This window comes from Ovis canadensis, chromosome 14, assembly GCF_042477335.2.
Source record: "Ovis canadensis isolate MfBH-ARS-UI-01 breed Bighorn chromosome 14, ARS-UI_OviCan_v2, whole genome shotgun sequence".
Classification (NCBI taxonomy): domain Eukaryota; kingdom Metazoa; phylum Chordata; class Mammalia; order Artiodactyla; family Bovidae; genus Ovis; species Ovis canadensis.
Genome location: NC_091258.1, coordinates 68,617,308 through 68,640,628, shown reverse-complemented (window position 1 = coordinate 68,640,628; position 23,321 = coordinate 68,617,308). Strand labels below are relative to the sequence as shown.

The following is a 23,321-nucleotide window of genomic DNA, read 5'->3' as shown; positions in this document are numbered from 1 at the left end:
TTTAGAAAGGACGACAGGGTTTCGTCGGTGGTGTAGTGGTAAAGATTCCGCATTTTCACTGCAGGGAGCGCAGGTTCAATCCCTGGTCAGGGAACTAAGATCCCGCATGCTGTGTGTTGCACCAAAAAGAAAAAAAATTTTTTTTGAAAAGGATGATAATGGAAGGCTCTTCTGAAAATGACATTTAAACAGAGGCCCAAGGAAAGGGAGATCGGGGCGGAGTTAACAGCAAGTGCAAAGGCCCTGAATTAGGAAGGATGGCGGGAGTCCCAGGTTGTTGGTGGAGAGAGTAGAGAACTGATGGTCATGTTATTTAGGGTTCTGGAGAAGGCAGTGGCACCACACTCCAGTACTCTTGCCTGGAAAATCTCATGGACAGAGGATCCTGGTGGGCTGCAGTCCATGGGGTCGCTGGGAGTCGGACACGACTGAGCGACTTCACTTTCACTTTTCACTTTCATGCATTGGAGAAGGAAATGGCAACCCGCTCCAGTGTTCTTGCCTGGAGAATCCCAGGGATGGTGGAGCCTGATGGGCTGCCGTCTCTGGGGTCGCACAGAGTCGGACACGACTGAAGCGACTTAGCAGCAGCAGCAGCAAGAGACCTGTAAAAAGTTAAGTATTTTTTAAGTTTTTTGGATAGATTCAATTGCCTATTTAATAATAATTGCAGGAATTATTACAAATTTAAATGATTATTATCGTGTTTTAAGTACTTTGACATATTTGGTTTATCTACGTATGTATATGAGAACCCCCTGAACTATTTTTTTGGAGCCTTCCCAAAATTCTGAAATTATTTCGAAATAAAAAATTTAATGAAAATAAAGTTAAACGTGCTTTAATAATTTTTTTCCCTGTATCATTGAAAAGTAAATTTCTGAGGCACTGCACCTCTAAATGTTTCAGCATGCATCCCTTAAGATTAAGAGCATTCTTCTACATAACCACAAAACTACTTTCACCTCTGAGAAAGTTTATCCAGTCCCACAAAACTATTTTCACCTCTAAGAAAGTTTATCCAGTCTCTATTTCAGATTTATTCAGAAATCAGACTTTCCCAATAGACCCACAAGTATTTTGTTTTAATCTCAACCAGAAGTCAATCAAGCCTCATGCATTGTATTTGGTTGTCCTGTCTCTTTATCCTTTTTTTTTCTTTATTCTCTTTTAATATAGAATACAGACACAGGCACTTTTTCCCAAATTATGTTGTTGGTTTTTCCCCTGAGTTCAGACCAGTTTCCAGTAGAAAGTCCCACATTCTGGATTTCTGATTATTTCCTCATGGGGTTTACAGTGTCTTGCACTAACCCTGTTTGCCTGTAAAATGGAAATTGAGTCTGAAGTTTGAATAAACTGATGTTGAGCATTTTTGGTAAGAACTTTTCCCTGGTGATACTTAAGACTTCGACTGCATCACATCTGGAGATAGTCCCACTATTATGATGCTGAATTTGGCCACCTGATCAAGGAGCCAACTGACAGATCTCCCTCTAGAAATACATTTTCTCCTCGCTAATCTGAGCAGTGAGACTTTGCCACTTTTCCCGAACCATCTCATCTCTCACCCCCTGGTTGTAGCAGCCATTGCTGATCTTTGCCAGAATAAAGTATCACATGGGGGAGAGGGCAGATTTTATTTGAAAATAAATAGGAAGTTACTAAAGGGCTTAGATCAGAAGATGGACAAAGCATAATTTGCATTATTAAAAGATCACATCAATGGCAATAGACAGAAGAAAATGCAGGAAAGAGGCTGAAGGGGAACAAGCAGATGCTCAGGAGGCTATAATTTCCAGGAAAGAGATGATGGGTTGGACTAAGAAGGTAGTGTTATTGAACTCAGGTTCAGCTGCTCACCACTGGGAAGTCAATACTCCAGAGATGAGTGTTAGTAGGAAGGGAAAGTTGCTTTATTCAGGAGGCCAGGCATCTGGGGAGAAGGTGGACTCATGTACCAAAGAACCAACTCCCCCCTACCAATCAGAGCACGAGAACTTTTATTTATTTATTTATTTTGACTGTGCCATGCTACATGGAGGAATCTTAGTTCCCCAACCAGGAATGGAACCTGTGCCCCCTGCAGTGGGAGAGTGGAGTCTTAACCACTGGACCACCAGGGAAGTTCCACAAGAACTTTTTTTTTCTCTCTCTCTCTCTTTTTACTTTGGTTGCTTAAGTGTTAGTCACTCAGTCATGTCTAACTCTTTGTGACCCCATGAACTGTAGCCCACCAAGCTCCTCTGTCTGGGATTCTCCAGGCAAGAATACTGACGTGGGTTGCCATTCCCTTCTTCAGGGGCTTTTCCTGATCCGAGGATCTAACCCACAACTCCCGCATTGGCAGGTGGGTTCTTTACCTTCTAAGCCACCAAGGAAACCCTGGTTGCTTATTATTTATTTATAATAGTGAAAGATGTTTGTCAGTTTTCACAATCAGTAGCCAGACAAAAAAATGAAAGATAATTACAATTGCAAGCCATAATGGGAACATGAGTAACTTAACAATATAAAATAATTACATACCACTTGGGGGTCAAGCAGAGTGATGTGGTAAGTGGAAGTGCATACCTGCGCATGTTCTCATCCACCCAGCCAGTCTATGTCTTTTGGTTGGCGCATTTAATCCTATTTACAGTTAAGGTAATTATGTAAGACCCGTTAGCATTTTCTTAATTGTTTCGGGTTTATTTTCTGTAGGTTTTTCCTCATCTTATGTTTCCCGCCTAGAGAAGTTCCTTTGGCATATGTTGTAAAGCTGGTTTGGTGGTGCTGAATTCTCTTAACTTTTTTATTTGGAAATCTTTGATTTCTCCATCAAATCTGAATGAGAGTCTTGCTGGGTAGAGTATTCTTGGTTGTAGATTCTTTCTTTTCATCACTTTAAATATATCATGCCATTTCCTTCTGGCCTGTAGAGTTTCTGTTGAGAAATCAGTTGATAGCCTGATGGGAGTTCCCTTATATGTTATTTGTCATTTTTTTCCCTTGTTGCTTTTAATATTTTATCTTTGTCTTTAATTTTTGTCAGTTTGATTACTATGTGTCTTGGTGTGTTCCTTCTTGGGTTTATCCTGCTTGAGACTCTCTGTGCTTCCTGGACTTGATTGACTATTTCCTTTCCCATGTTAGGGAAGTTTTCAGCTATTATTTCTTCAAGCATTTTCTCAGATCCTTTCTCTCTCTCTTCTCCTGCTGGGACCCCCATAATGCAAATGTTCACTCATTTAATGTTGTCCCAGAGGTCTCTTAGGGCCCTTCATTTGTTTTCATTCTTTTTTCTGTATTCTGTTGTGTGGCAGTGATTCCCACCATTCTGTTCTCCATGTCATTTATCTGTTCTTCTGCCTCAGCTATTCTGCTGTTTATTCCTTCTAGTGTATCATTCGTCTCTGTTTGTTCTTTAGTTCTTGTTGATCTTTGGTAAACATTTCTTGCATCTTCTCCATTGTTTTTCTGAGATCCTGGATCATCTTCACTATCATTATTCTGAATTCTATTTCTGGAAGCTTGCCTATCTCCACTTCATTTAGTTGTTTTTCTGGGGTTTTATCTTGTCCCTTCATTTGGGTTTCCCTGATAGCTCAGCTGGTAAAGAATACACCTGCAATGCAGGAGACCCAGGTTTGATTCCTGGGTTGGGAAGATCCACTGGAGAAGAGATAGGCTACCCACTCCAGTATTCTTGGGCTTCCCTGGTGGCTCAGCTGGTAAAGAATTTGCCTGCAATTCAGGAGACCTGGGTTCAATCCCTGGGTTGGGAAGATCCCCTGGAGAAGGGAAAGGCGACCCACTCCAGTATTCTGGCCTGGAGAATCCCATGAACTATATAGTCCATAGGGTTGCAAAGAGTTGGGCACGACTGAGAGACTTTCACTTTCATCTGGGACATAACTTTCTGCTTTTTCATCGTGATTCACTTTCTGTAATATGGTTTTTGTTTTAGCTGCTTGGGACTGTGCTTCTTCTGTCTGCCCTCTGATGGATGAAGCTAAGAGGCTTGTGTAAGCTTCCTCATGGGAGGGATTGGTGATGGAAAAAAACTGGGTCTTGTTCTGGTGGGCAGGGCCTTGCTCACTAAAGCTTTAATCCAATTATCTGCTGATGTGTGGGGTTGTATTCCCTTCCTCGTAGTTGCTTGGCTTGAGGTGACCCAGCCCTGGGGTCTTTGGGCTTTATGGTAGGGTTAATGGTGAACTCCAGAAGGGTTAAGGTCAAGGGGAACCTTCCAGGCAGGGGCCTGATGTGAGTCCCTGCCAACCCACATCTCCACAGGAGACCCTCCAACACTAGCAGGTAGTTTTAGTTCAGTCACCTGTGGGGACATTGCTCCTTTCTTCTGTATGTTGGTGCACACAAGGTTTTGTTTGTGCCCTCCAAGGACTTCCCTGGTGGCTCAGACAGTAGAGGGTCTGCCTGCAATGCAGGAGACCTAGGTCCAGTCCCTGGGTTGGGAAGATCCCCTGGAGAAGGAAATGGCACCCCACTTCAGTATCCTTGCCTGGAAAATCCCATGGATGGAGGAGCCTGGCCGGCTACAGTTCACAGGGTCCCAAAGAGTCGGACACAATTGAGCAACTAACTCTTTCCAAGACTGAGCACTCTGTTTCCCCCCGACCTGTGAAAGTCCTGTAATCGAATTCTGCCTGCCTTTAAGGCTAGATTTCCTGGGCATTCCTAGTCCCTTTGTAGGATCTCCAGACTGGGGAGCCTGACATAGGGTTCAGAACCTTCACAGCAGTGGGAGAACTTTTTTTGTATGATTGTTCTCCAGTTTGTGGGTCACCCACCCAGCAGGTATGGGGTTTGATTTTATTGTGATTGTGCCCCTCCTACCATCTCATTGTGGCTTCTTCTTTGTCTTTGGAAGGGTATCTTTGTTGGTGGGTTCCAGAGTCCTCCTGTCAATGGTTATTCAACAGCTATTTGTAATTTTGGTGTTCTCCCAGGAGGAGATGAGCACACATCTTTCTACTCCACCATCTTGAACCAGAAGTGCCCCCCACAAGAACTTTTAAAAGAGTGTTTCAGGGATGTATAGGCAGAGGGAGGGAGCTACATGCAGAGCAGTACAGTCATCTCTGACAATCATCTTGAAATTCGTCATGCAGTTGTCTGACCAACATCATCTTGATTGTTTTAAGTACAGTTAATCTTCAGTTGGACCATAAAGAAAGCTGAGTGCTGAAGAATTGATACTTTTGAACTGCAGTGTTGGAGAAGACCCTTGAGAGTCTCTTGGACTGCGAGGAGATCAAACCAGTCAATCCTAAAGGAAATTAGTCCTGAATATTCATTGGAAGGACTGATACTGAAGCTGAAGCTCCAATACTTGGAGCAAAGAACTGACTCACTGCAAAAGACCCTGATACTGGGACAGACTGAAGGCAGGAGGAGAAGGGGATGACAGAGGACCAGATGGTTGGATGGTATCATCGACTCAATGGACATGAGTTTGAGCAAACTCTGGGAGATGATGATGGACAGGGAAGCCTGGTGTGCTGCAGTCCATGGGGTCGCCAAGAGTCAGACATGACTGAGCGACTGAACTGAACTGAATCTTCAGTTCCAGAGGTAGTTTTTTCCCATTTCTTTGAGGGCAGTTCAGGAACTGTGCAAGGCGAAGCAGCTTATGTCGTGGCCACAGTCTGGTTATCATGCAGTTAACTTCTTCCACCTGGTGGAGGTTTTGGTATCTGCAAAACGTCTCAAAGGAGATGGCTCAGAATATTATCTACAGCCCTTGAAGAAGAACGAAAGGTCGTTGACTTTGTTTAATAATTAAACTGTTATTTGTTTGACTGCTCTTCTTCGCTTCTGCACCTTTTCTTTTTTTTTTCTGATGAAATTTGTTCTTTGGCTAAAGGTTTTTTACAAAAGGCAGGCAGAAGACAAGAGTAGGGTGGAGGTTTGTCCTGGGAAGACCTCATAAGGTCCTGCCCAGTTAATATAGCAGTTGAATAAAAAGAAGGGGTAAGATTTAGGATCTATTGTGAAGGTGACCTCAGTTATTCAGTTGCTATAGGAGTGGAATTATTAGAAATCATTCCCAGAGGAAATTAAGAGACGACTCAGTGTAATGTGGGATCCTGGATTAGATTCTAAACTGGAGGAAGAACATCACTGGAAAATTGTTGAGACTCAAATGAGGTCTGTAGCATTATTTGTCAATGGTAATCAGTTCAGTTCAGTTCAGTTCATTTCAGTCGCTCAGTCGTGTCCGACTCTTTGTGACCCCATGAATCGCAGCACGCCAGGCCTCCCTGTCCATCACCAACTCCTGGAGTTCACTCAGACTCACATCTGAGTAATATACCATTGTTAATTTCCTGGCAAATAATTGTACTATGGTTATGTAAGAAGTTGATGTTGGTGAAAGCTGGGTGAAGGATATATGGGAAATCTGTGCTATTAATACCTTTTGCAAATTTTCTGTAAGTCTGAAATGATTTCAAAATAACAAGCCTAAAGAAAAAACTTTTTAAAAGATTTGTGTTTGATGTGGGCTGTTTTTAAAGTCTTTATTGAATTTGTTGCAACATTGTTTCCACTTTTTTTACGTTTTGGATTTTTGGCCACTTGGCATGTGGGATCCTAGCTCCCTGACCAGGGAGCGAACCCACACCCCCTGCTTTGGAAGGTGAAGTTTCAATCACTGGACTGCCAGGGAAATCCCTAAGGAAAAACTTTAAATAAAGCTAATTTTCCATTAACAATAATCCTCACTCCTAGGTTTGTAGGGTAAGCAACTGGGTGACTGATGGTGCCATTCATTTAGAGAGGGAAGATGTGGGGAAGAGTGGGATTATCGAGGAGTTCTGGGTTTGGACATGTCAAAGATGTCTGTTTGACGCTCAGATGGAGCTGTGGAATTGCAGGTTGGAAGATATGGCAATTACAGAAGAGTTTGAGGCTGGAAACCTAGATTTGGGAGTCATTGGAGTTGAGGTGGTACATGAAGCCACGTGACTGAATGAACTCTGCTACGAGAGAAGATGGAGAAGGGAACATGTCTGAGCACTGAGTCTCAAGGCCCTCCATCAGAATTGAGATAAAGCAAGAAGATTCACCAAAGGAGACTGAGTAGGAGGGATCACAAATGTAGGAGAAAAGCCAGGAGAATCCAGAGTCCAGGAAGCCAAGGAGGAAAGTGCTTCAAGAAAGAGGCAGGGTCTGGGACTTCCCTGCAGTGGTTAAGACTGCAGGGGGCATGGGTTCTATCCCTGTTCAGGGAAATAAGATCCTCTCATGCAGCGCGGGAAGGGGAGGGCGCGAGGCAGAGAGAAGGAGCCAGTGTCAAGATATGGAAGCAATCTAAGTGTCAGTCAACAGATGAATAGATAAAGAAGACGTAGTAGACAATGGAATACTGCTCAACCACAATAAAGAATGAAATTTTGCCATTTACTGCAACCTGGATGGATTTGGAGGGCATCATGCAGAGTGAAATAAGCCAGAGAAAGACACATACTGTATGATATCACTTATATGTGAAATCTAAAAACTACAACAAACTAGTGAACATAACACAAAAGAAGCAGACTCAGAGATATAGAGAACAAACTAATAACTACCAGTAGGGAGAGGGAAGGGGGCAGGGGCATGAGGGGGTGGGGGAAAAGAGTAATTATGGAACTAGATGAAATCATGTGTGTGAAACTTTTGAAAATTGTAAAGCTCTGTAGAATTTAAAGAATCTTTCATTCAATTTTAAAAAGGAGGAGGAGGGGGCTTCCCTGATGGCTCAGGGATAAAGAATCCACCTGCCAATGCAGGAGACACGCATTCTCCCTGATCCAGGAAGATCCCACATGCCGCAGACCAATGAAACCCATATACCACAACTACTGAGCCTGTGTTTAGTCCAGGAGCCCTACTACTGAGCCCATGAGCTGCAGTTACTAAAGCCCTCACGCCCTAGAGCCTGTGCTCCACAACAAGAGAAGCCACTGAAATGAGACGCCTGCCCATTGCAATAAAGAGTAACCCCCGCTTGCCACAACTAGAGAAAGCCCTCACAGCGACGAAGACCCAGTACAGCCAAAAATAAATGAATTAATAAATTTTTAAAAAGAGAGAGAAGGCGATCTGAATCTTGAATCCTTATTCAAAAAAAAAAAAAAAGAGGAAGAAGGAGGAAAGTCAACTATACTTCAATAAAAAATAAAAGGAAAGAGCTACTGGTATGCATAGCAGGAATGAATCTTCCATGCACTATGCTAAAGGTAAGAAACCATATGGAAAAGGCTACACACTGTATGATTTCATTTATACTGGACTCTTGAACAAGTATAAATGAAACAATGTATCTACTTATAGGTGAATGTGTTTCAGCACTCAGTACTGCAGTACTAAACCATTTGGTTGCTTGAATTCCTGAAAGTGGAACCATGGATACGGAGAAAACACAGTACTCAGATTTTCAACTGGGTGGACCATTAGCACTCCTTTCCAACCTGGAGTTACTCAAGGGTCGGCCTTATTTGACATTCTGAAAAACGCAAAACTACAAGAAAAGAGGGAGAGAAAACAGAGCAGTAGTTTCCAAGAGCTGGAAGTGTGGGAGGCAGCTGACTACAACGGGAAGAAGGGAACTTTGGGGGTGGGGATGGAGCGGTCCTAAATTTTTACTGTAGTGGCAGTTACATGACTATACATTTTTCAAAATTCATACAAATGTACACTGAAAAGGATCAAGTTTATTGTATGTGAATTAAACCTCAATAAACTTGACCAGAACCCCCCCCCCACCAAATGGCTGTCCCAAGTTAATTCATTAATTACAAAGGGAAAAATAATAACTATAATTGAAAATGAAGATCATGGCATCCGGTCCCATCACTTCACGGCAAATAGATGGGGAAACAATGGAACCAGAGACAGACCTTATTTTCTTGGGCTCCAAAATCACTGTGGATGGTGACTGCAGCCATGAAATTGAAGGATGCTTTAATTAGGGATTGGAATGAAAATTGACCTTTCTTAGGGATTGGAATGAAAGTTGACCTTTTCCAGTCCTGTGGCCACTGCTGGGTTTTCCAAGTTTGCTGGCATATTGAGTGCAACACTTTCACAGCATGATCTTTTAAGATTTGAAACAGCTCAACTGGAATTCCATCACCTCCACTAGCTTTATTCACAGTGATGCTTCCTAAGACCTACTTGACTTCACATTCCAGGATGTCTGGCTATAGGTGAGTGATCACACCATCGTGATTATCTGGGTCATGAAGATCTTTTTTGTACAGTTCTTCTGTGTATTCTTGCCACCTCTTCTTAATGTCTTCTGCTTCTGTTAGGTCCATACCATTTCTGTCCTTTCTTGTACCCATCTTTGCATGAAATGTTGCCTTGGTATCTCTAATTTTCTTGAAGAGATCTCTAGTGTTTCCCACTCTACTGTTTTCCTCTATTTCTTTGCATTGATTGCTGAAGAAGGGTTTCTTATCTCTCCTTGCTATTCTTTGGAACTCTGCATTCAAATGGGTATATCTTTCCTTTTCTCCTTTGCTTTTGGCTTCTCTTCTTTTTGTAGCTATTTGTAAGGCCTCCTCGGATAGCCATTTTCCTTTTTGCATTTCTTTTTCTTGGGGATGATCTTGCTCCCTGTCTCCTGTACAATGTCACAAACCTCTGTCCATAGTTCATCAGGCACTCTGCCTATCAGATTTGCTCCCTTAAATCTATTTCTCACTTCCACTGTATAATCATTAGGGATTTTATTTAGGTCATACCTGAATGGTCTAGTGGTTTTCCCTACTTTCTTCAATTTAACTCTGAATTTGGCAATTAGGAGATCATGATCTGAGCCACAGTCAGCTCCTGGTCTTATTTTTGCTGACTGTATACAGCTTCTCCATCTTTGGCTGCAAAGAATATAATCAGTCTGATTTCGATGTTGACTGTCTGGTGATGTCCATGTGTAGAGTCTTCTCTTGTGTTGTTGGAAGAGGGTGTTTGCTATGACCAGTACGTTCTCTTGGCAAAACTCTATTATGCAAACTGAAGAATAGTCCACTGACCTTCAGTAGGGACAGAATTCTTCAAAAGTGTTGAAGTGATTAAAGACAAGGAAAAAGTAAAAAAAAAAAAAATTGCAGAATTGCAGGAGGCTAACAGGACATGAAAGCTCAATGCAACATGGTATTCTGGATTGGATCTTAGAAGGAAGAAAGGACATTAATCGGAAAAATGGAGGCAATTTGAACATCATTTAGTCAATAGTATTGTACCATTGTCAGCTTCTTCAACAAAGGAACCATGGTAATGTAAGACTAACATTAGGAGAATCTGGGTGAAGGCTATCATGAATTCTCTGTGCTATCTTTGCCTCTCTTTTGTAAGTCTGAAAATATTTCAAAATTAAAGCTAATTTTAAAAAAAGGTCTTACTGTAACACAGGAGCAAAAATGATACCAAGGAAGAGGAGAGACCGTCTCTTAGTTTCCTGTTACTGCTGTAGCAAATTACCTCCAAGTTGTGGGTGGTTCAATTAAGGGGTGACAGATAGGGGTGTAGAGTTTCTCTTGGGGGGATAACAAAAATGGTCTAAATTTGATTGTGGTGATGGATGCAAAACTCATGAATACAGGAGGAGCCATTGGGTTGTATACTTAATTTTTTCAAAGTGTATTAGTCGCTCAGTCGTGTCCGACTCTTTGTGACCCTATGGACTGTAGCTCGCCAGACTCCTCTGTCTGTGGGATTTTCCAGGCAAGAATACTGGAGTGGATTGCCATTCCCTTCTCCAGGAGATCTTCCCAACCCATAGATGGAACCTAGGTCTTCTGCATTACAGGCAGATTCTTTAGCATCTGAGCCATCAGGGAAGCCCCTTTTATTTTTTAATATTTATTTAGGATGCTCAAAGTCTTTGTTGCAGGACTCAGGATCATCAATCTTCATTACAGCATGAGGGATCTAGTTCCCGGACCAGGGATTGAACCCAGGCCCCCTGCATTGGGAGTGCAGAGTCTTTTTTGTGTGTGGGATTAGTAAGTACAGAATCTTAGCCACTGGTCACCAGGGAAGTCCTCTGTGTGAATTGAAATGAGTGAACGGTAGCTTTATAAAACTTTAAAAATGGAAGGAAGGAGGGGGGAGGCAGGAAGGAAGGGAGGAGGCTGGGGTAGATTGGATGGCAATGATAGGCTCAGAGTACCAAGATACCACATGTGGATTATCTATTATTGTGGTGTGTGTAACAAACCACCCAAAAACTGTGTGACTGAAAACAACAAAGACCATTCATTTTGCTCACAAGGCTACAAGCTGGGCAGGGTGGGACAGGGGGGTTGGCGGGGAGACTTATCTGTGCTACAGTGGGTAGCCTAGCTGGGGCAGGAGGATGTGCTTCTAAGATGGCTCACTCACTTGGCTGCAGGCTGATGCTGCTGATTAGCTGCAAGTTTAGTGACCTAGGGTCCTTTCTACATGGGCCTTGTCATCTGGCCTGCACAAGTTTCCCAAGGAAAAGAATGGGGTGGAAGCTTGCCTTTTATGATCTAACCTCTAAAATCACATAGCATCTGTTCCAAGGATGATGATTGCAGCTTTCCCCCCCCCCGCCTTTTTTTTTTTTTTTTTTTGGCTGCCTTGCAGTTTGTGAGATATCAGGTCCTCTCCCAGGGACTGGAAGGACTGGGTCACTGTTAGGACCATCAGGGAATTCCCTATGACAGTAGTTTTAGAGAGATGAATATGGAGCCAGGAATGAAACTCTTCCCTGAAAGAGTGGGAATGGCCAGAAGGGGGAAGGATGAGTTTTTAGGGAAGGCTGGAGAAAGGTGTCCATGGATAGCATGAATGTCAGAGGAGCTGAGAAAGGGAGAATTTTCTGGAAGTGAAAGAAGAAGAATTTTCTGGAGGTGAACGGAAGAGTGAGCCCACCTCCAGGCTCAGTAGTGGGAGGGTGTAAGAGATATGGTTATAGAAAGGAGAAAGGATCTGTTCATACCAAATGTTCAGAAACCCACAAAGAGGCTTCTGTGAGTTCTGAGAAAGAGGAGAAAAAAAGAGAGAAAAGACCAGAGAGAAGGGAAAAGGCCAGAGAGATGGAGGGGGCAGCGGGGAGAGAGATTCAGTCACCGGAAGGGTCAAAGACCATGAAAGAAAGGGACATAGACACACAGAGAGGGACACAAACTCAGACGGATGGTGACAATATCGCAGAATCTGTAGACAAGAAAAGATCCTGATGCTGGGAAAGATTGAGGGCGGGAGGAGAAGGGGACGACAGAGGATAAGATCGTCGGGTGGTATCACCGACTCAATGGACATGGGTTTGGGTGGACTCTCGGAGTTGGTAATGGACAGGGACGCCTGGCGTGCTGCGGGTCATGGGGTCGCAAAGAGCTGGACACGACTGAGCGACTGAACTGAACTGTAGACGGGAAGAGGGCCAAAATTCCTAGGGAGCTAAAACCTTCAATGGCTCTCTCCTCTCCCCCAGCAGAGGGCGCCCGGGGACTCATTCCCAGGAGTCTGGGCGTCCAATCCCCACTGCTTCCCTCCAAGCTCAACCGATGGGGCTATTTTTACCCGGTGTCATAGGACACCGGTGGCTGGAAGGCCATCGTCGGTCTGTCCTTTGGTCCCTTCGAGTGACCCTGCGGCATCTCCCCAGCCCACCCCCCACCTGTTCCTGGCAGGCCCGGCCTCCTTTTGCACTATTCAGGGCCCCAGCTCAGGCCTTGCTGGGGCTCAGAAAGTCTGGCAGAGAAGCCAGGTGGAGACCCTGGGGTGGGGGTGGGAGAGGAGAGCGAGGGGATCCGGTGTGGGGGGCTCACGCTCATGAGCAGCTGCTGGAGCGTCCCCAGGATGGGGCAACCACCAGGACAGTGGCCGAGCCAACCTAGAGTGATGGTCGGAGAGAGATTCAGAGGTATGACTCCAGAGAGGCTCAGTGGTCCAGAGGCCCCGAGAGAGAGACTTGCAGTAATCCAGAGACACAGGGAAAGAAAGCTAGCTGAAAGGGAGCCCCAGAGAATCCCAGGGACAGAGACACAGCGAGCTAAGAGATAATAAGAGAGAAGAGAGCCGGAGAGACAAGAAGCAGAGAGACCTAGGCAGAGATGGAAGACAGAAACCAAGAGAAACAAGATATAAAGAGGGAGTGATGTCTCTCTTCAGAATCAAACTGAAGACGGAGATTCAGAGAGACCAAGACACAGAGACTGCCAGGAATCCCCAGGTACAGGTGACTCTAGAACGGCAAAAACCCAGGGAAAAATGACCCAGAGACATACTCAGAGATACATCCTTGAGATCAGAGAGACCCAAAGCGATGACATAGCCAGAAGCAGAGACATACAAACGAATGAGAGAGAGAAATTTGTGACTCCCACAGAGGGGCTCAGATGCTCATTTAAAAAACAGATGACACACACACACACGGAAACCCGGAGGGCCGCAGAACAGAGGTCTCAGGAGATGGAGAGACGGGGAGAAAGGGGCCCCGAAGGTGGAATGAACCCGGAGAAACCCCAGCGCGGCGGCAGCCAGGCGGAAGGGAGGGCGCCCCGGCAGAGGGCGCGCGGCCGCCCTCTGCCCCGCCGGGGTCACGGCGCCCCCTCCCCCGCGCCTTGGCCGCGCGGCCGGGCTATTTTTACGCGTGGACACCGGACACCAGGCTGGGGAGGCGGCTGCGGCGGCCGAGGCGGGGCCGGGCCGGGCCGGGTCGGGCGTCGGGGCCACACGTCCGTCCGCGGGTCGCCGGGGCTGCGCGCGCCATGGAGCCCGGGTGCCCGCCGCCCTGCGGCTGCTGCGAGCGGGTGGTGCTCAACGTGGCCGGGCTGCGGTTCGAGACCCGGGCCCGCACGCTGGGCCGCTTCCCGGACACGCTGCTCGGGGACCCGGTGCGCCGCAGCCGCTTCTACGACGGCGCGCGCCGCGAGTACTTCTTCGATCGGCATCGGCCCAGCTTCGACGCAGTCCTCTACTACTACCAGTCGGGCGGGCGGCTGCGGCGGCCGGCGCACGTGCCGCTCGACGTCTTCCTGGAGGAGGTGGCCTTCTACGGGCTGGGCGGCGCAGCACTAGCGCGCCTGCGCGAGGATGAGGGCTGCCCCTTGCCGACCGAGCGCCCCCTGCCCCGCCACGCCTTCGCGCGCCAACTCTGGCTGCTCTTCGAGTTCCCCGAGAGCTCGCAGGCGGCGCGCGTGCTCGCCGTCGTCTCAGTGCTTGTCATCCTCGTCTCCATCGTCGTCTTCTGCCTCGAGACGCTACCCGACTTTCGCGACGACCGCTACAACCCGGGGCTTGCGGCGGTGGCCGCCTCTGGCCCGGTAAGGGGGCGGGGCCTGAGTGTGGCGGGGCGGGGTTTGGGAGGAGGTGGGTCGCGTCCACGGGGTCCTGGCCAATCATAAGGTGGGGTAAGGGGCATTGGGAGGCGGGGCTTCTCAGGAAGGTGGGGCCTGGCCGTGCGTGGGCAGGGTATTGGGGTTGGAAAACCAAACGAATCAGAATTGGGGGCGAGGGGCTGTGCGTGCTAAATTGCTTCAGTCGTGTCCTACTCTTTGCCACCCTATGGACCGTAGCCAGCCAGGCTCCTCTGTCCGTGGGATTTCCCAGGCAAGAATACCGGAGTGGGTTGCCATTTCCTTCTGCAGAAGATCTTCCCCACCCTTGGATAGACCCTCTGTCTCTTAAGTCTCCTGCACTGGGAGGCAGGTTCTTTACCGCTAGCGCCACCTGGGAAGCTGTGAGAGGGGGAGCAAGCCAGGGACAGCGCCCGAGTAGGGGATTCTATCATTAAAATCTGGGCTGGGGAAGGGAAATGTATATAGCTTAATGGGGAGGGACCTGAGGATATGAATAGGAGGATCTGCCTTATCAGAAGGTGAGAGTTGAGGTAGGTGAGAAACCCGGCCTGTGGAGGGCAGGAGGAAAGGTGTATTAAGAAATCAAAACTGAAGGGTAAGGAGAAACTGAAAAGTCGGCTGTCTGTGCGGCTGGCAGTAACCAATGGGAAGGATGGGCTGCAGGCACTGAGGGCTGGGATCTGAAGAAAGCCACCTAGGGAGATGGAGATAGAGGGGTGGGGCCTGAGGGCTGGGGTAAGAGGCCTCCATCGTAAAGAAAGTTGAAATGAAGTTAGTGAGAGGAGGAGCCCGGGTTTTGGCATTAAAGATAAGGTCTTTAACAATCACGGTCTGGGCTGAGTTTGGAGAGGGCGAGGCATAAGGGAGTGAGGCCAGAACTGGGACTCTCCCCATCTGGAAATTCAACGCTGTGGGCGGGATTTCGGAAGGGACGAGGTTGAGCTCCACTCTAGCATCGTTTCAGGAGACCCTGCCAATGAAGGATCAAGGATCCAAAAGTCAGCCTTACAGGGATGATCCCTGGGGTCCTGGTAGGAAGGCTCTGCCAACTGGGTCAGCGGGGTTCTGGAGACAGCGGCTATTGGCCAATTTGTAAAGAAGTAGTTGAATATTTAACCCGCAAATAATGGCCATTCCAGTGTGTCCCAGCCCTGGCATGGTCCTTCCTGAATCCTTTCCTCCCTGCAGTTCCCAGCTCGGCTGAACGGCTCCAGCCCAGTGCCTGGACCCCCGCCTCGCTTGCCCTTCGATGACCCGTTCTTTGTGGTGGAGACTCTGTGCATCTGTTGGTTCTCCTTCGAACTGCTGGTGCGCCTGGCGGCCTGCCCAAGCAAGACAGCCTTCTTCAAGAATGTGATGAACCTCATCGATTTCGTGGCCATCCTACCCTACTTTGTGGCACTGGGTACCGAGCTGGCCCGGCAGCGGGGAGTGGGCCAGCCAGCCATGTCGCTGGCCATCCTGCGAGTCATCCGACTGGTACGCGTCTTCCGCATCTTCAAGCTCTCCAGGCACTCAAAGGGCCTGCAGATCTTGGGCCAGACCTTAAGGGCCTCCATGCGCGAGCTAGGCCTCCTCATCTTCTTCCTCTTCATTGGTGTGGTCCTCTTCTCCAGCGCAGTCTATTTTGCCGAGGTGGATCGGGCCGACTCCCATTTCACCAGCATCCCTGAATCCTTCTGGTGGGCGGTGGTCACTATGACCACAGTTGGCTATGGAGACATGGCACCCGTCACTGTGGGTGGCAAGATAGTTGGCTCTCTGTGCGCCATCGCCGGCGTGCTGACCATTTCCCTACCTGTGCCAGTCATTGTCTCCAACTTCAGCTACTTTTACCACCGGGAGACAGATGATGAAGAGGCTGGGATGTACAGCCACGTGGACACGCAGCCCTGTGGCCCCTTGGAGGGCAAGGTCAATGGGGGGTTGGTGGATCCAGAGGTGTCTGAGCTGCCACCTCCACTCTGGGCCCCCCCTGGGAAACACATGGTCACCGAAGTGTGAGGGACAGTTGAGGTCTGAAGGACCTCACATTTCCTTGGAGGGAGGGCGGGAAGGGAGGAGGGAAAAGTTAGGGGGAGGGTATTGTTTCTAGGATGAACTAAGTTACGTGGTAATGAACTGGGGAACACTAAGTCTTATTGGGTCTTGAGTTGTGGATTGGTAGCTCCTGTGGGTACCTCCTGCGGTGACAGTGAATGGCAATGGGTTATACTGAGTTGAGATGGAGGCTCCATTGGTTTGTACTGCACTCGGTTGTACAATGCTTGTGGAGCCTTTTGGGGTAGTGTTGAGATAGGTTTGGTCACATAGTTTTGTGAGTTTCTTGCTTCCATGTTGGGTTGGGAGTCTTGTCCAACAGCATTGTGCAGGGTTCTGTGGTTTTATGAGTCCCCTGGGGCCATGTTGGATCAAGTAAGGTGGTCACCCATGGCATTGTTGGGACTGATTGTGTGTTCATGCATGGTGTTGTCGAGTTGAGTTGAGACATTGGAAACTGAGTGGCTCTGTGATTCTTCTAGGGCCATGTTATTTTAGGTTCTGTGAACTTGTGAGCCAAATACGAAGAGTCAAGTGATAGAATGTGAGCTTTCTAGGTCATATGAGGTCAAGTTGGGTTGGAATGTAAATGCGTAGGAGTGTTTCAGGGTTCTGTCATGTTGAATTGCATAGCGTTATGTGGCTAGAAATTTTCCAGGGCAACATTAAGTTGGATCATAATGAGTTGTATAATCATGTGAGTCTCATAGGGCTGGTTCACTTGGGACGTAAAACTGAGTTGAGTTACATCAAGGTGTGTTTGCTGAGTCCTGTAGGAATATTGGGTTGAGTTGCAGTGTATGTATGAGGTCTATAGGGCCATGTTGGTTTGCTTGCATTTAGTGGACCTAGGGATAATAGCACTAGGAAGTAATCATGTGTCAAGGAGCAAATGTAGTGTGTGGACTCTAGGAGACCAACTGAACTGGTTTGCTCAGTGTCATCACTATAAGGAGGGGCAGGGCTGGTTTCTGTATCTAGATTCAGTTGGTCATGCAGAGGGCTTCTGGGTGAACTAGCAAGATGTAGATACCCCTTCCGTTTACCACACACCTGCCTTGTTTTGCCATTCAAACCAACCCCTTCTTTATCTGTCTTCCCCTAGAGTTTTGCTTTCAGGCATGGAGATCAGAGCCACAAGGGAAGGGAAAAGGGGTAGAAACTGTACTCTGTTCAGACCTGATTGGGGGATAGAAACCCAGAGGAGGGGGATAGAGAGCTGGGGAGGTATAGAGACCTAGAGAGAGAAAGGGAAATCCAAAGAGGGGAAAAAAGATCCTGAGAGAGGGAAGACAGGGACCCAGAGGGGGCGGGTGTCAGGCATCCAGAATGAGAGGGACAGAAATCTAGAATTGGAAAAGAGGCCAGAGCACCCCAGAGAAAGAGAACCAAAAAGGAAAAAGGCAGAAAAAGTCAGTGCCCTTGAACCCAAGAGATATGCAGCCATGGAATCTCACAAAGATCCCCAATTGGGTACGCCACCCCTCCCGCGGTTCAAGAAGTGTATCAGACAAACTGCAGGGCCCGCTTTATTTCCCTGGGGAGAAACCAGCATCTCAAAGCATGGGAGGGGCTTCCCGAGGTCGTGTGGAATGTTCCAGTTGGGGCGGGGGGCAGGACTTGTGGCCAGCTGCCTGACCCCACGTGTGCCCATCAGCCCGCTGATCAGCACCGGAACTTAACAGCTTCATTCCTCACAAATGAGGAAACTGAGGCTCAGAGGGGAGGCGGTTACCCAAGGTCAGAGATCTTTCAGTACTAAAAGGGCATTTGGAGGAGGAGGAGGATGGTGAAATCACTAACACATATAGGGCTTCCTATGTGCCAGGTACTTGTATTAATTCAAAGTACTTGTATTAATTTATTAAAATCCATCCAGTGGTTTACAGAGACTTCTTGTTGTTATTTTTAGCTAGAGACACCCCCCACCCCTTTCTTTTTTGTTCAAATGAAATCTTACTTAGCACCAGTGTGACACATCAGAGTATTTGAACTGGTCTGAGGGGAACCTACCCTTTATGGAATCTCTCTTGGTAACGCGGTCTGCAGCTAACAAATTCAGTTTGGAAACCCCCGATTTACTCCAACCACCTTTTTACACAGAGAGATAGAAGAAGGTACAGATTGTGGGAAGCGTTTGATAAAGGTCGAAAATAATGTAACCTTTAAATAATTTAACACTTCTCTCTGAAAGGGAGGGAAAGGCACGTTTGGAGACAGAAATGGAGACAGACACAACCCCCCCCCCCCACACACACACACACACACACACATCGCAGTGACACACACAAGACAGAGTCTGGGAGGCAGGCACAGAGCCCAGCACAGGGACCCAAAGAGGACAAGACATATGAACAGTGGACAGAGACACCCAAGGGGAGAAGGGAGAGGAGGAGAGAAGAGGGCAGCGCCCTGGGAGAGGGTAAGAGACAAGGAGAGGGGGCAAAGACCCAGAGAAGGGGGCAGAGATCCAGAGGAGAGGGACAGGGGACACAGATGGGACAGGGACCCAGACAGAGGGAGATAGAGACCCGGAAAGTCTCTATCTCACCCCTACTACCCCATCGGAGAATGGAAGTTCCATAGACTTCTTCTGGAAGGGGGTGGGGCAGGTAGGATACTTAGGGATGGGGGAAGCCTGGAGAGGTCTGGGAAGTGACTCCAGTGGACGTTTCTGTGGGCAGGGCCCCTCCCCCATCCCAATAAACAACCGCAGCCACCTTGGCCCGGGATGGGGAGCAGAGAGGGGAACACCCTAATCCGGGGACACCCTTCCTGCCACCTTGCCATGCTATATTTAGGCTGACGGAGGGGTATGGGATGACCCCTGCCCACCCCACCCACCAAGGCGGGTGTCAGTTTTCCTTCTGAAAATAGCTCCAGGGGAGGGGTGAAGCAGTTAAGTCTGTCCCGGGGACTCTCAGCTCCTGTCTGAGTCTCCATCTGTCTTGAGTCTCTCTTCCTCTGGGCTTCTCTCCTCTTCCTCAATGTGTCTGTCCCCTCTCTTGGTCTGTGCCTTCTCTCTGGGTGGGTATCTCCCTCTTTCTCTAGGAGTCTGTTCCCTTTTCTTCTCCCCATCTCCCTTCATCTGTCACTATTCACTTTCTTTCTCCAGGCAGGTCATTCTGTTCCCAAACCATATCTTTGTCTCCGAGTCCTAGAATACCTTGAAGTTCTCTTATCTGAAACTCAGGACAAGACCCTCTCCCCAGTCCCCACCCAGGAAATTCCAGCAGAGAGGACTTATGTGGGAGAGACCCCCGCATCTACCGTCTCCCCGGGGCCTCGGGGCCTTATCACTCCGCGAGCCCAGCTGGTTAATGTCTGGCCTGGAGCTCCTGGGAGACTCGGAGATGAGAGCAGAGGGTGGGAATCTGCCCGGGGATTGACACTAAACTGGCTAGAGAACGCAAAGGAATCTCAGGCCCAGACTCCTGGGTCTGCGGAGGAGGGGGCTTGGGGTCTGGACTCCTGGGTCTGAAGGAGGAGGGGGCTTGGGGTCTGGACTCCTGGGTCTGCGGGGGGAGGGGGCTGGAGCTGAGGAAGAAGGACTGGGTTGGGGGGAGTCCTAAGGAGGAGGAAGCTTGGGGGCCCAAACTCCCGGCGTCTGCGGGAGGAGGGGCTGGGGGTCCGGACTCCCGTGTCCGCGGGGAGGAGGGGGCTGCGGACCCGGACTCCCGAGTTTGAAGGGAGGGAGGTGGGGGCTGGCGCCTGGCCTCCTGGGACTGAGGCGGGCTGAGCGAGCCAGGCCGGGCTTCCGAGGTCTCGGCACGCGTGTGGAAGGCGGGATCCCCCGGCCCCTCCTCCGCCGTCGGGCGCCGCCCCGCCCCCGCCCCCGACCCGGGCCCTCCGGGGCGTGTGCAGCGAGGAGCCGGCGGGCGAGCGGGCGTCCCTACAGCCAGCGAGCAGGAGGAGGAGCCGCCGCCGCGCCGGAGACGGCCGGGGGAGCCGAGGAGGGCGCCCCAGGTAAGCGCCTCCGCGCCTCCTCCCCCGGGATTCCGGCGTCCGGGTCGCCCGGCCCCCGGGTAGGGAGGGACGGGGGCGGGGCCGGCAGGGGCGGGGCTTGGCGGAGGAAACTGAGGCAGGAGGGAAGCGTCTGAGACGGACAGTCCGCGACCCACGGAGCGGTCTCAGGAGTCCCGACCCCCAGGCTTAAACTTCCCGGGAGAGGAGGGGCCGGGGAGCCCGCGCTTCTGAGTGCCTGGGAAGGATGGGCTTGGACCCCAGAACTCTCGGGTCTGAAGGAGGACGGCACTGGGAGTCCGGACTTCTGGGTCCGAGGGAGGAGGGGTTTGGGGCGCCTGACTCCTGCATCTGCGGGCCGGAGCTGGTGACCTGGGTTCCTGAAGGAGGAGAGAGCTGGGGAGCGGGGCTTTGGGGTCTGAGCGAGGAGGGAGCAGGAGCCTGGACTCCTGCAAAGGATGGGGTGGGGGAGGTGGGCCGCCGGTCCCCACGACTCCAGGTCTGACGGAGAAGGCACCTGGGAACCAGGACTCCTGGTCTGAGGGAGGAAGCAGCTGGGAACTCACGCTCCCGGCTCTGGTTGGGTCAGCATGTACTCCTCTTCACACTTTCCCCTTCTCGTTTCCCTATCTCCCAGCCAGGGCAGGCAGCCACTCCAGGTATGTGCAGTAGAAGTCTTGGACGGGCCCTGGCCTGTCCTGTGAGCGGAGAACATTCCAGGAAGCAGCCAGGGGGACCCAGGGCTTCTTAAGTGTGGGCCCTCGGGGACCTGGGTGTCCAGGCCAGCCCCGCCCCCGCCCCATCTGTGAGATGAATGGGCCGAGGAGGATGTAATCTTTTCCAGCCTCCTTCATCCTCAGCCTCTCCCCTCCCCTCCCCTCCCCTCTCCTCCCCCCATCTGCTTTCCATCCAGGAGCCATCACCTGGGCAGAGCAGGGGCCTCTGGGAGGGGCTGACTCTCGGTCCCCTACACTTTCAGAGGAACACTGAGAAGCGGAGTGTTCAGGGGTTCAGGCCCCCTCCCCCACCTGCCTCTCTAACCTGCCTGTTCCCTTCTTCCCCTAGGTGGTTGCCCCCTCCCTCTCCTGAGATGTCACGAAGGAGGGGGCCACCTGTGTCCCCAACAGGGGCCCCCCGGAGCCTGGGGGCCCCCAGCCCCGGAGCTCGGAGGTGGAGGAGGTGCTGACAGGTCCGGTAACCACCCACTGCTTCTCAGTCCTTTCCCAGAACCCACAGGCTTCCAGAATGTTCTAGAGAAACTTCAGCATCTATGCCCCCACCAGCATCTCCCAGCCCTGGCCCAATTTCATGGATAGGGAAACCGAAGCCTCACCTGGGAGGAAGTGTCTTACCTTCTTACAGGCAGTTTTAAGCTGAACTTGGGTCTCCCTGGAATTCCAGGGCATGACTGTTCTCAGAAATTTTGGAACTTCAAGCCTCATCCAGGCTGCAGGACTTAGGGTTCCTTGGGGTTATGGAGGCAAAATGGCAGAGTGGAGTTGCTGGGACATGTTTGGAGTCCCACCTCTGGCATTTGCTGGCTGTGTGACCTGGTACAAGTTACTAACCTCTCTGAGCCTGTATTTCCCCCTTTATTGGCTATTATTACTAAAGAAGAATAATTATGATTAATCTAGAGGTTGGGCATTATCAAAGTCCTAAAATATAGGGGTCCTCCAAGCTTCTAGAACCTGTGGTTCTGTCATGCAGATGTCCCTGGAGTTGCCATGTGTCCCCCCACGAAGTTATCATCCTAATTCTAGCTTCCCTCTGTCTATCCTTAGGTGTTCAGCGAGATGCTCCCCCACCCCTCAGGCTCCCTCCCCATCCTCCTGCTTTTCCTCCTCCCCAGTGTCCCGATGGAGCCCCACCCCCCACCCTCACCCCTGCCCCCATTTCCAGCCCCTGAGTGGGACCTCTTGTCCCCCCGGGTGGCCCTGTCCAGGGGTACCCCCACGGGGCCCCCTCTGCTCTTTCTGCTGGAGTCTGGGGCCTTTGGGGAGCCAGCCAGCAGCCCAGCTAACCGCAGTCGGCGAGGGGTGAGCGAGACAGCACCAGCCAGTCGCCGTGGAGAGCTGGCCGTGTGTGATGCAGTCAGCGGCTGGGTGACAGACCGCCGGACTGCTGTGGACCTGCGTGGGCGCGAGGTGGAGGTGCTGGGCGAGGTGCCTGCAGCTGGCGGCAGTCCCCTGCGCCAGTACTTCTTTGAAACCCGCTGCAAGGCTGCCAGTGCTGGGGAAGGTGGCCCTGGTTGGGGTGGAGGAGGCTGCCGGGGTGTGGACCGGAGGCACTGGGTGTCTGAGTGTAAGGCCAAGCAGTCCTATGTGCGGGCATTGACGACTGATGCCCAGGGCCGTGTGGGCTGGCGATGGATTCGAATTGACACCGCCTGTGTCTGCACGCTCCTCAGCCGGACTGGCCGGGCCTGAGACCCAGGCCCAGGAACTGGGCAGGTAGAGGAAGAAGGAACTGGATGCTGAAGGACCTCAGGAGTAGCCTGGTTGCTCTAGGCCTCAGTCTGGGAACTTGTCAAATGGTCACACAAAATCACAATGCTCCGGTTTTGAGAGCTCATTCTGGGAAAGACAGATGATGAAACCAAATGGGGTTTTGAAGGATGAATAGGAGTTCTCCTGGATGAACTTGAGGGTAAAACGAAGATGATGATGATGATAGCCAATATTTCCTGAGTGCCTACTGTTTATGAACTCTAATACAACTTGTCAGATCAACTCTGGTGGATTTGACCATTGGAGTTCCTCAGCTTCTAAGCTGCTGACCATGTGATCTCAAAGGACATCACTTTGCTCATCCTGAAGAGAGTGACAAGGAGGGGATACTTAGGGGGGATTATAAAACTGGGGGGATTATAAAAACTGGAATAAGTAGGCAACTAGTTGGGAGCTGGGGTTCAAATAAGAAACCTTATTTGGTCAGATGGGGCAAATGCTTAGAATGCTCTGTTTTGAGGTAGTGAGCTACCTATGACAGGAG

General features: G+C 49.8%; 3 protein-coding genes across 3 annotated transcripts in view; 2 read left to right on the top strand and 1 right to left on the bottom strand.

Moving 5' to 3' along the window:
* RUVBL2 (RuvB like AAA ATPase 2) overlaps positions 1-23,321 on the bottom strand; it is a 93,105-nt gene that overhangs the window by 50,613 nt on the left and 19,171 nt on the right. The window lies entirely within an intron of this gene.
* Positions 13,632-18,250, top strand: KCNA7 (potassium voltage-gated channel subfamily A member 7). Its single transcript, XM_069549354.1, has 2 exons — positions 13,632-14,288; positions 15,513-18,250. Exons 1-2 carry the CDS (start codon positions 13,734-13,736, stop codon positions 16,326-16,328), a joined length of 1,371 nt encoding a protein of 456 aa, XP_069405455.1. The 5' UTR covers positions 13,632-13,733; the 3' UTR covers positions 16,329-18,250.
* On the top strand, positions 20,087-23,059 carry NTF4 (neurotrophin 4). Its single transcript, XM_069551200.1, has 3 exons — positions 20,087-20,330; positions 21,393-21,516; positions 22,112-23,059. Exon 3 carries the CDS (start codon positions 22,124-22,126, stop codon positions 22,754-22,756), a length of 633 nt encoding a protein of 210 aa, XP_069407301.1. The 5' UTR covers positions 20,087-20,330; positions 21,393-21,516; positions 22,112-22,123; the 3' UTR covers positions 22,757-23,059.

Bases quoted from the DNA above. Each gene is read 5' to 3' on its own strand.
- KCNA7 (XM_069549354.1), top strand. From the start codon at position 13,734: ATGGAGCCCGGGTGCCCGCCGCCCTGCGGCTGCTGCGAGCGGGTGGTG. The intron at 14,289-15,512 runs GTAAGGGGGCGG...TCCTCCCTGCAG, and splicing joins CGGTGGCCGCCTCTGGCCCG to TTCCCAGCTCGGCTGAACGG.
- NTF4 (XM_069551200.1), top strand. From the start codon at position 22,124: ATGCTCCCCCACCCCTCAGGCTCCCTCCCCATCCTCCTGCTTTTCCTC.